General features: G+C 25.0%; 1 protein-coding gene across 1 annotated transcript; it reads right to left on the bottom strand.

The window, feature by feature from the left end:
• Window positions 1-3,300: 3,300 nt before the first annotated feature.
• LOC137808825 (DNA glycosylase/AP lyase ROS1) lies at window positions 3,301-11,678 on the bottom strand. Its single transcript, XM_090300843.1, has 18 exons — window positions 11,597-11,678; window positions 9,969-10,787; window positions 8,887-8,977; window positions 7,901-8,345; window positions 7,175-7,254; window positions 6,990-7,074; window positions 6,795-6,886; window positions 6,584-6,652; window positions 6,458-6,494; window positions 6,304-6,386; window positions 5,140-5,472; window positions 4,638-4,680; window positions 4,510-4,567; window positions 4,348-4,427; window positions 4,203-4,268; window positions 4,013-4,127; window positions 3,502-3,540; window positions 3,301-3,416 (listed from the first exon to the last, which is right to left on the bottom strand). Exons 1-18 carry the CDS (start codon window positions 11,676-11,678, stop codon window positions 3,301-3,303), a joined length of 2,733 nt encoding a protein of 910 aa, XP_090156969.1.
• Between the last annotated feature and the right edge of the window lie 709 nt (window positions 11,679-12,387).

Raw genomic sequence — 12,387 nt, 5'->3', positions numbered from 1 at the left:
AAAATCTTTTTAAAGAGTGATAATTAAAAAAATAGCTTTTTAACCTTTAGGAAAATTTAGTTTATTTTACTTTATTATTTTTGTAACTGTACATCGAGAAACTTATTTAAAAAGGTTTAATTTCAATTAAGTATTTAATGTGGGTCGGTATTTTTTTTATCATCAGGTGCATAGATGTGTTGCACAAGGGTTAATTTAAATAGTGTTGATTAATTTACAACATTCAAAGGTTAAGATTGACATGTATCTAAGCGAGTATATTAATATATTCAAAGGTTACTTTGAAATTAGTTTTTATATTTGACCTTTTATTAATATATATGAAAATAAATACATTAAGATTAATATGTATTTTCTTAAATATTAAGAAAGCTTTTACCTAGTTTCAAATTATAAAAAAAGTCCCATTTATAGAAGTTTTTATTAGGTTTCTTAATTATATCTAATTATGGGAATGGTTGCAGTTTTTTCATGTTATTTGGGTTAGATGTTTAAAGATAAACTTGTAAGAAAAGTTTATTTTTGGAAATGAATAGTTAGGTTTGAATGATTGATTCTAAAAGCTCGTGTGATAAAAAAAAAATCTTAGAACTTGATGCATATAGTTCTTCAATAATGCCTTGAAAGAAATTCTCTTGAATAAATCAAATTAAATATTTAATTTCATGAAAAAAAAATTATTTTTATATATCTCAAATATGAAAATACATGATCGGAGTTGCAATTCTTTTGTCTATTTATTCTCGAGTTAGGTGTATGAAGTAGCTCTAATTACTAATAGTTAGAGTTAATTTATCATGAAGGAAAGTGAGAAAATTTATCATAAAAATATTCTAAATAACACACTCATAGGTATGAAGGCAGAAACATACACAAGTATATACACTGATGCACATTATCACTTTTTTGGAATTTCTTGTCAGCATAACCTTTTTGAATTATTTTTTATTTTCGCTGTGACTTGTTTAACCATTCCAAACCTAAGATTAACGTTTTTCCAACCTCAGACTAGCACAGAGATATTCTACATTTTCTCCCAGTGCCTTTACCTATGCTAGAATGAAAATTGTTGTTGTAAGTGAATTTGACTGATGATAGATATTCATCTTAACTACAAAAATCCTCTATCACCCAAGTCCTCATCAAATATTTTATGGATTAGATATTTTCTTTCTAATTATCCATTTGTTTAGGGATGATAGACTAAGCTAATTCACAACTTAGTTTCTAAAGTCTGATGTAAACTTTCCTAAAATCTAGAAGTGAACCTAATTATATTGGATACAGCCTCGCACAACTTATGTTGGACTTGAATAATAGACTTAAGCTTTATGAAAAGCTATTTTGATGATGATGTTTGAAGTTGTTAATTATTAAGATGTTTTGAGGTGTTTTAGTATTAATTGTATGTGGTTAAGAGTATTTCACATAAGTTTTCATTTTAACACACAACCTATATCAAAATTAATCAAAATAAGATTATTTTTTAAAAGTTAAAAACATCGAAAAAAAGGTTTTCCGACTATGTTAATTGATTAAGTTTCAATATTCTCATAAATTAACCAATTAAAATATTTCATAATCAATTAACTTCATTTTCTAAATTAAATACTAAGTTGAAATAATTCATTAACACATGCTATAATCGATTAAAACAGGAAGTGTTGTGACTGTTTTTCAAATTTCATAAATAATAATTGATTACCAACTTAAAATAATCAATTAAATGAGTCTAAACTTGTTATAAATTAACACTTTTTTAACTCTATATGTAGAATCTTGGCTCTTTTATACAACAAACACTACTTTAAAAACCAAATTTATTAAGATCTTTCTAAGCTACTTTCATTTGTAAAGAGTGTTTACATTTACAAAATTTAAAAGGTTGTGTTGTGCTGAAATTACTTCTGAACGACTTTTGTTGTGATAAATCTCTAGTACTTTTTTTTCTTTTATGAGTTGTTGAGGTTTTCAGTGTATATCATCTTATGTGATCAAGAGTTTATTAGGTTTGTATCTTCCTAGAGTGTCTTTAATAATTGATCTTATGGTTGTTTTGTTGTCTTGTTCTTCCTTTCCTATTATAAATGCTTCTACAAACATTTGAAGATAGTGGATTCGAGGCATTTAAAGGTTGAATAACTAAGACTGAATGTAGATCATTTGTGATCTAAACCAGCATAATTTTTCTGTGCAATCTAAACCTATTCCTTTTCCAATTTTGACTATTTTATTTTTTATTATTTTATATTTCTTTTCAAAATAAAAAATTAAAAACTGACTAGTTGTATACGTTGGCTCAATTCAATTTATATTTTCTGTCAGCTTAAATAAAAAGTTATTTAAATTATTTATTTGGTTGAACAACCTTTACTTTCCAGTTTCTACCCTTAACTTTTTAAAAATTAGTATAAATATCCCTTTGAATTTATTTTTATCCATATAATTTTAAATTATATAAATTAACAAAACTAAAAGTAATATCTATAAAGTAGTACCACTAGAAAATGAAATAAGTGATTTCAAAGTATTAAGATAAAACATAAAGATGATATGATTGTAAAGATTAAATAAAATTCAACTGCTAAAAATTAAAATTATATAACTATTAGATTAAATAAAAATTGTATGAGGTATAGATGAAATAAAAATTATGACGTATAGCTTGAATAAAAATTGTATTACTAAAAAAATAAAGATCATACGATTCAATATATGATGATAGAAAATTCGATCCTATTAAAACAATTCTGAACCATTTTTTTTCTTCCATATTCATTTATACTAACTTTCATTTCATAACATCAACCCCTATTATCTCCATCAAAACAAATAAAAGTGTTCCGTATATTAAAAATTAGTAATAAATTAAATTAAAGTAATTAATAAAACTTATTATTTCTTTAAATTTATTTATAAAATATATTTTAAATAAAAAAATCGATATATATTACCATATAATATTTTATTTCATAATATTTATTTAAATCAATTAAATATAATTTTTTATAACTGGATTTAAAAGTACTAAATATATTAAAATTATAAATTTAAATGATTGATAAAATAGTATGCATTATTTAATTAATTTTAATATATTGTTTATATAAATATATAGAGGTAGTTTAAAGTTATTTATTGTAGTTCATATTAAATTATTCTTTGATTTTACAAATATCTTTATAATTATAATACACTTAAATAAACTATCTAAAATGTGAAATTAATACTGCATATACACTATATATTTTATAATAGAATCAATCATACAAAACTTTTCTCATTTATACAAAAGAAAAATTATTTCTTTATTTCTTTGTCTTTTCCAAGTTTAAAAGTTGTGTTACGATGCAACATCTCGGATATAGGTCTAGGAGCTCTTGTCTTTACATCAAATGCTCTCACACAAACAAAACCTGCAAAATTCACAAAACTATATTTTCAACAAGAGTATCATATATAATTACATTTGATCATATCAATAATTAAATAATTTCTTACCATTCCAAAAACAATTCTGAATTTGAGGCATGGACAAACCTATATTTAAAAATAAATAAAAAATTATAATCATCATAAACAATACAATTTACATTAGATAAATGATGATATGCTGATAACTTTATACCAGATTACCACTAAAGAGAAATTTATTAAAATGGAACAATTTTGTAATTACATTGTATCAATCACATTTATAAATTAGATGTATTTTCAGTTTAGGGTTTAGGATTTTTATAAACTAACATTTTTGTTACATAATATAAAGTATTGATATTGACAACTCTTCACTAGATTAAAAAAATATTTTTTTTATTAGTAAATTTCAAATAAAGAGATTGAACAATTTTTACAGTTGTAAACTGATATCTTTTATTGCTCAGTTGTTAAATTTACAAATGTAAAAAATTTTCATCAATTCGTTTGAAATTTACATTTCAGTAAAAAAATTTTTTTTTTAATTGTGATTTATTAACATATATGTGATCTTTCTTATAATGTATTTGATTACCTCTCATAATTGATGATACAGTAGTTCCAAAATAAACTGTTCGATTCTCTAAGTTCCATAACCATTTTCTAGGTACTTTCATGGGATGCACCATTGAAGCATAATCAGCAAAGACCTGAAACATAACAATAACAAACCCTAAAATATACACATAACTATTGTTTATAAAAACACTCAATCAAATTCTTACCTCATTAACTTGGAAGTATGTTCCATTAAGTGGAAAACGACCTCTCATAGCAGTTCTACATGGTATCTGTTTAATAAATCATTAAACACAATTTCTTAATTTTTAAAATATATTTTTAAAATTAAGTGAATTTAGTTACCATTACCATAAGAGTTCCAGCTACTGTAAGTCTATTTTCTTTCTCACCCAATATATCTGATGACTCACATGAATCTTCTACTTCATCTGTAAAAAAAAAACTAATATTTCAATACAAAATAAACATTTATGACATACAAAATAATTTCATATCTATATATACATATACCTCTGTCCCATAATATCAGAAGGTAAGGAGAAGGATCATCTGCTTCTCTGGTTATACACTGCACACAATTTCTTTTGTTAATTAAAAATCTATATCAAGTTTATTTGTTTCAGAATAAGAAAACAAACCTGCATCAGTGACAGCAAAGGATGATTATCCGGAAGCACATAACTGCATAATGAAAATTTAAAAAATTATTATTAGATTTTTTTTTATCAGCAAAGAATTAATAAAATAAAATGAGACACTTCAGAATGTTTCAACCCTTATACAAAATATCCAAAACAAGTTTCTTAACACCCAACCAGCTAATGATTCACCAGACATTACAACACATTAACCATAAACCTACCAAATCAAGATACAGAATTCCAACAAAAATAATTACATCAACCCAAAAAAAAACAAAAAAATTATTATTAGATAATAATTTATTTAGATTAAAAGGTTAAATTATTTTTCATCCCAAATTATAATGAAATTGTTTTTTGTTTTAGTCCAAACTTTAAAGTTTCTGAGTATTTGTAATAAAAAAACTATTAGAATGGATTTTTTAAACGTGAAATGTATACATAAAAATCAATTTTGCATTACATATACGAAAAACATATTTAATACCGAGAAACTTACGCTAAACGCTCAGTCTTTAAGCGACTAACATCTTTCATTTTTGGCATAGGAATATTATCTGGTTGAGATGTTACTATAGCAGTTGATAGACTGATATCGTCATTAGATTCTGCATAATAATCTTTAGTTTGGTGGTTGAGAGTGATAGTTGGAATGTCTTCAATGTCGTTACAATCTTCCACATATTCTTCTGCTTCTGGTGATGCTGGCAACTCAATGATAGGCTCACATGTCTTTGCCTCATAAACCAAACTTGTTGTTGATTCAGGTAAAGCCAATTGTGGTTCAATCTTATCCTCATCCACCTTTGATCCAGGCAATGCAAATTTTGCTCTGCATATTCAGTATGTATTAATATATCTATTAAGAATTGAACTTTAAACCTAACTCAATCTCATAAAATCGATCTATAAGATGAGGTTTACATCCACTTATATACTATGAAATGTCCTAATCTTTAGTCGACGTAAAATCTCTAACAGAATCAAATAATTATATTATTTAAAATTTAGATCTCTTGAGTAGTTGAAGAGTCTGACAAACTATGTAGCACAGACACTCACACGGATACGACACGGACACGAAGATACGTATAATCTCTAAAATGTAGGACACGAAGATACGTATAATCTCTAAAATGTAGGACACGAGGACACGAATCTATATATTATATAATTATGAATTATATAAATTGACAATAAATATTTATGTGCACAAGTATGTTTCAGATTATTTTTTGGAGCAGAAAGATGTTTTTCATGACTAGTTCAAAATGATTTGTTTCTTATTTTAATAATCATAATAAAAATTTATACAATAAGTTTGAGTTTTTAGAAGATTAATGTATTTTTCCTTTTTAAAATTATGTTAGAACCATACTAGAATTTTCAGAAATCTAACAAATATTTTTTGAATTGGACACTTCATAAATACATGTCCTACAAGTTTAATGCGAGTGTCGGTGTCCGATACGATTATCTGACACCAACATGCCATTTAAGAGAAATGTCTAATAGCTGACAAACCTATCAATACATATTTAAGGAAAAACTTTATAAAAAACACTAACACTAACAAGCTTCTAATTAGAGTATATAAATTACGATTTGGTACCGTTGTATGTAATAAAAGTATTTGCAACACATATTTTAATGCAACACATACCTTAGAAAAGCACTTGCATAATATTTACAATCAGCCTTTAGTGGACAAGCATTGCAATTTGGCTTTTGTTTTGTACAAAAAACCTGAAAATAATTTTAAATAATCTTATAAATAAAATGAAAAAACAAATGTAAAATAATAATCATATATTTACCTTTCCAAAAGTTATGAGCTGATAGTGCAATTCATACCTGTTAAAGAAAAGAAAAAAAGTCATTAAATAAAAAATAATTAAGGAAAATTGTTTGAGAAATGTACTAAATTAAGATGGCATGATTACAATTGTCGCGGATCAAGAGTGCATAATCGTGGCCAAAGGTATTGTTGAATTTTATTAGAATCAGGAAACCTAAAAGAGAAGAAGAAATTAAATTAATGTAGGAAATAAATATTGATGAAATAATAAAAGTTGAATGATGAAGACTTTGCCAATAAAATAAATAAATAAATAATAATAAAAAATAAAAAAATAAAAAATGATGAAGACTTACATCTCTAAATTATGTATTTGAATAGATTCTGGCAATGGTTGAATTGGAACCCATCCTAAACGTACAACGATTCTTGCAACGTTTATGTCCACCTTAATATTAAAAAATAAAAATAAAAAAAATTATGTTATGAAAACAGTTTTTATATACAATTTAAAAATAATTAAATTGTATTTTATAAAAAAAAAATATTACCGGAAAAGCACTGTGATGGAGGGTTAAAAGTCGTATGCATTCTACACTTTTCAATCCCAATCCATGTATGGTCAATAGATATTCCCTATGATAGGAAAAAATGATTATTATAAAAACTTAATTATTTTTATAATTAATAAATTCATAATCATAATTAACAAATTAAATAAGTGCTTTAAACTTACTTTACTTCTTTTGGTGGAGCATATCTTAACCATTCCAAGTTTAAGCTTTCATTGGACTCCTTCAGACTCTTAAGTAAATTCTGTACAAATAATTTATAACAAAATAATTATTTTAGTAATAAATTAATGTGAAAGATGTCACCTTAACTAAAAATAAAAATATTTCAATAATATATAAATAAATAATATATGAATGGATGTAATCTTAATTTATAAGTTAATTTGATAAAATTGAGTTACAAAATTTATTTATAAAATAAGATTTTACATTTAGTTATACACTATGATATATAATAAGAGATGTTTTTATCTCTATAACAACATTTAAAATAAAACTATTGAGATAAATTGGCAACAAATTTAAAATGACATTTATTATGAAGTGGACTAGCCTAACTCAATCTCATAAAATGACACTTATTATGATAGTTCGTGTGAAGTACAACCTATTATGGATGATTTGATAATGACTCGATAACGGGTGACTTGATAAGCTTAACAAATCACTATGATAGACTTTAAATAACTCTGATATCATATTATGATGTGGACTTTAAGCTCCACTCTTATAAGATGAAGTTTGCATCCACTTATATACAATAAAATATTCTCCAACAACATTTACAGCTAAATAGTAGAATGAAATAATGTGTTTGATATAACTAATATTTGTTAATAAGAAAGAGAAATTAAATAAATAATAATAATAAGGAAATAATTGTGTACCTGTATTCTTCCTCCAATAATATTATGTTGACCTCTAGCTGAGATAGTTTCAGCAACTTTACTTGCTTTTGCAACTCTGACTCCTTCCCAATCCACAGAATCCATGTCTTCTTCACTTCGAAAACTTTTAGTAAATATTTTTCTTAATGTATCCCAATATTCTCTCTTTCTTTCCATCAACTTCTCCTTTTCCTCTTGATTTTTGTTTTTCTTTCCATTTGATTTTTTCTCATCAACAACCACTTCAACATCATCTCTTTCTTCACCTCCTAAACCACAACCCTTTGTTCTTCCCTTTTCATCAACTTTGTTAGAGTCTGATTCATTCACTTTTTCACCTTCATTTTCTTTGTTTTCCTTCATTTCTTTCTCAGATTTCGTATTGCAAACAACTGCTTCTTCTTTTTTCAGAGGAAACTTTGAAGCAAGGGTCATGTAGGCAGAACTGTAAAAATGATGATAAGCACTTAACAAATGATTTTATTGATAGAACATTGATATGTTGATAGCTATACATATATTATAATTAGAGAAAAAATTATTTTGTTTAAATTAAAATTTTTTAAATTATATTATGTCACATCACTATTTAACTTATGTATATTAATGTATAGTTTTTAAAATAACATTTTTTTCAACTCAATATTTTAACATATGTAATATAAATATGTGATTTAAATTAAGATGGAGATAAGGATTTAAGTGAGTTTTTTAATGTCTATATTTAAAAAAAAAATATTTTTAAGGAAATAAAGGTCTACCTTTTTGTGTTTGACTAATCTCTTTATTTAAAAAATAAATAGTTGTCTCATTTAAAAAAAAAGTAAGAAGTAATTCATATGTATTTATTATTAAATAAGTGATGGTTTAAAAAATACTTGTTTAATAAAAAACTTATAAGAAAATAAAAAACATTAAATTACTTCTTATTTTTAAAACAAACTTATTAGAAACACATACAAAAGCATAAAAATAATTAATTTTACCTGGACAAATAATCAGCCACATTTTGAGTTAAGAAGACTCCAACCACAGAATCCAAAACTGAACCTTTCCATGGCAAAAAACGTCTATCTCCTACAAAATTCATCACCAACAACCATTTGCCAAAAACAAAAGAAATATATAAGAAACATGATTTATATTTCAAATTTGCGATGTATTAGTTTTTTCACGTCACAAACAATTAGGAAAAAAACATTCTTTTCAATTGAACAATAATTTTTTTTTACCAACAAACAAACAATCAGTGTGCAAATAATAACAGAAAAAAAAAATACGTATATACGATTTCAACAACTCAAATTTACTATAACTAATAAGAGGAAAATAATATTATATTTTGAACTTAGGCTGCGTGAAACACATCTTCATTTATATAATCCTAAAATATAACAAAACAAATAAAAATTTCAATGTAAATTTTGAAAAAAAAATAAACAAAAAGTCATCAATCCAAATACTTTACAAATTTGTAGTCTAACTACAAAATTAATACTTTCCAAACAGTATCTCGAGTTAATATTAAATTATTAAAAGTAACTCTTCAAAAAATATAATTATTCAACTTCTTATTAAGCCAATAATGTTTTAATAACAATTTAAATCCGTTATGATTTATATATATATATATATATATATATATATATAATTTTGAGATATATATGCAAAAAAATATATGATAGTTCTTATAAATATTTTGAAAAATAGTTAACAAATTTCATTCCTAAAAAACACATCTTTAATAACAATAAATAGTTAACACCTATAAAAATTTTGTGGTTTCCTATGAACTAGGGAGCTTGAAGGTTTGTTAAATAATATGTTTAGTTTCTATATTTTAGCTTAGCTTTTAACAAACTCAGTTTGTGACACAAATGGGTTCTTTTTATATCTTTCACCAATTTAAAAATGGTATTTTAGTTTTCTATGAAAAAAAAAACGCATGAAAATTGATATCTAATTAATTAAGACTAAAAAGATTGTTTTAGATTTTCATTTAATTTTGAAATAAATAAAAATTAGTAGGATGAAATATGAAATCAAAACAACATAAACAAAAACATACCTTGGAGGACATGCATGTGATCCATGAATGATTCAACCTTGAATTTATATATTTTTCTAATATTCTCCCAATATTTTTTCTTCATCTCATCATACTCATCATGTCCTTTTTCCTCTTTTAGCAAGTTCCACACTCTTAATGTCTCTTCATCAAGTAAAACATCAACATGTATGGATGACCTTTTGTAAGGAACCAATTCTCCTAATCCTTTGTACAAAACAAGCTCTTTGGTCCTTTTATCTTTTTCCATCAAAGAACGAATCTTCTTGATTCTAGATATCAACTTTTTGCACTTGAAAGTGCAACCTTCTACACTGAAATTCATCCAATGTCTTCTCTTTCTAATGAAACTCTTTGATCTCATTCTTTTTGCAAAAGGGGTCAAGAAATGTTGCAAACACAATCTTCTTCTCACAACTCTTTTCTTCTTGAACAATAATGGAAAATTTGGTCCAATTTGCTTCTCTTGTAGTAGACATACACTTGACAAGGTTGACACTTTGTGATAACTTTGCATTGAATTGTATTCAATGCCTAATTCATTGCTAGCAGTTGAAGAATCTTCATTGAACAGTTGCCTCTCACAAGAAGCACCCCTTTTTACATGACTCTTTCTTTGTTTTGGAGTTCTTTGTTTTGGGGTTGAAGGTTTTGGAGTGCTGCTTTTGGCCTGAGATTTTTTTGTTCTATTAGGTATTTGAGAGAACACTTTAGGCCTATATATCTTCTTCTGAGCTTTTCTGGGCAATTGATCATTAGTCTCTTCCCTGTTTTTTCTTTTCTTGGAAGAGGAGGGTAAATCAAATTCAACTTCATCACCTTCATAGAAAAAAAAAATTAATACTTTAAGATTATATGAACATTGTGAAGCACAAAATTGTGTTAATTAAACCAAATACCCTAAAAAAAGTCAACAAGCAACAAGTAGATTGAAGTTACGTAAAGTTTTTTTTTTCAGTAATAAAAAATCAATAAATGGAAATCACTTCAGGGTGATCCAACTCTTATACATAAATACCATTATCATTCTCCTAGCTAGAATGGCCTACCAGAATACAAAAAAAACATTAACAAATCATCCTCATACAGACCAAAGGATTCAAAACCCAATTTAAGTAAGGAAAAGGAGTACCACTGGACTTTGCGTAAATACAAGACTAAACCTTTATTTAGTCAAAGCAAACACTTCCACTGCATCTGTCACTCTCCTATTAAAGATGACAAATTTTTTATGTTTCCAAATTTCACTCTATTAAAAAAAATAAGTTAATTACATTTTAAGCTCAATATTATCATTAAATATTCAGCTATAATATGTTGGTATGATCAATTACAGAACCAGTTTAATTAGACCTAAATTTTTCAGCTTCCATTTTTATAAAAAGATAATAAAATTTACTGTTAAACTATCAAAAATTAAAAATTGAAGAACACTCTAGCACACCAATTTCTATTTGTTCCCCTCTATCCTCCAAATATGATAAAAAAAAATATTGAATTTAACCAGAACAATTCATGAATCACTCTAAAAATTTGATCTTTTTCACTGAGTTTATCAGAAATACAATTCATGAATATCACTCTAAAAAATTTGATATTTTTCGTTGAATTCAACAGAAAACAAATACCTGTAGCAGTAGATTGCCCAGTGACTTTAGACATTGCAGGGATCTCTGTAGATGCATCTTTGTGTTCAATATTGTTCATCATTTTCTAATGTTCTTCAGGTTTGTTACTAGCTGATTCCATTAGAATAGTGTAGAGAAACTCCACATGAAATTATATGTAACTTTTAATATCAGTTAGTTATTTTATTAGACAGAATAATTAGAGAGTTGGTTAAGGTTATAGTTCTAGTATTATATTATAATAATATTTATTATTAATTTATATTTCTTCTAATATTATAATAATTATTAATTTTGTATCTTTCTCAATACTATAATAACTATTTTAATTTAAATATATACTTATAAATTTAAGTATAACAGCGCAGTCTTAAATTAAACATGAAGTATTTTTATCGAATTATTGATACTAATTTTATTTTGTTTAATTAAAGGATAAATCAGAGAATTTGTTGAAATCATAATATTTCAGTTTAAATTTTAATATTTAATATTATAATAATAATTTGTATCTTTTCAAATATGATAATAATTGTGAATTATTATTAATATATTTTAAAAATTCTTCTTTTTGGTTATACATTTAATAAAAATTAATAATGTTTATTTTATATTTAAAGTGATATCATTGATCCCAGAATGATTTAATTAAGAGACAGAAGTTCTTCAAATTTAGTTAATTTAATAATTTAATTTTGATTAGTTCAGTACTTTTAGTTTGTGATATTTAGTACTAGGCAAAATATGCATATCCATACGATTATATGTTTTTATTTTTTAAAATAAAAAAT

The sequence above is a fragment of the Phaseolus vulgaris genome, chromosome 3, assembly GCF_051622355.1.
Source record: "Phaseolus vulgaris cultivar YP4 chromosome 3, ASM5162235v1, whole genome shotgun sequence".
Taxonomy (NCBI): Eukaryota; Viridiplantae; Streptophyta; class Magnoliopsida; order Fabales; family Fabaceae; genus Phaseolus; species Phaseolus vulgaris.
Note: the sequence above shows the minus strand (reverse complement) of the source record. Positions and strands in the feature narration are given on the sequence as shown.

What these genes read in the sequence shown, in the direction of transcription:
- LOC137808825 (XM_090300843.1), bottom strand. Translation starts at nt 11,678, where the DNA reads ATGATGAACAATATTGAACACAAAGATGCATCTACAGAGATCCCTGCA. An exon ending in TCACATGCATGTCCTCCAAG is followed by an intron (nt 8,978 to 9,968) that starts GTATGTTTTTGT and finishes TGAATTTTGTAG; the next exon opens with GAGATAGACGTTTTTTGCCA. An exon ending in TTATTGGAGGAAGAATACAG is followed by an intron (nt 7,255 to 7,900) that starts GTACACAATTAT and finishes TTATTTGTACAG; the next exon opens with AATTTACTTAAGAGTCTGAA.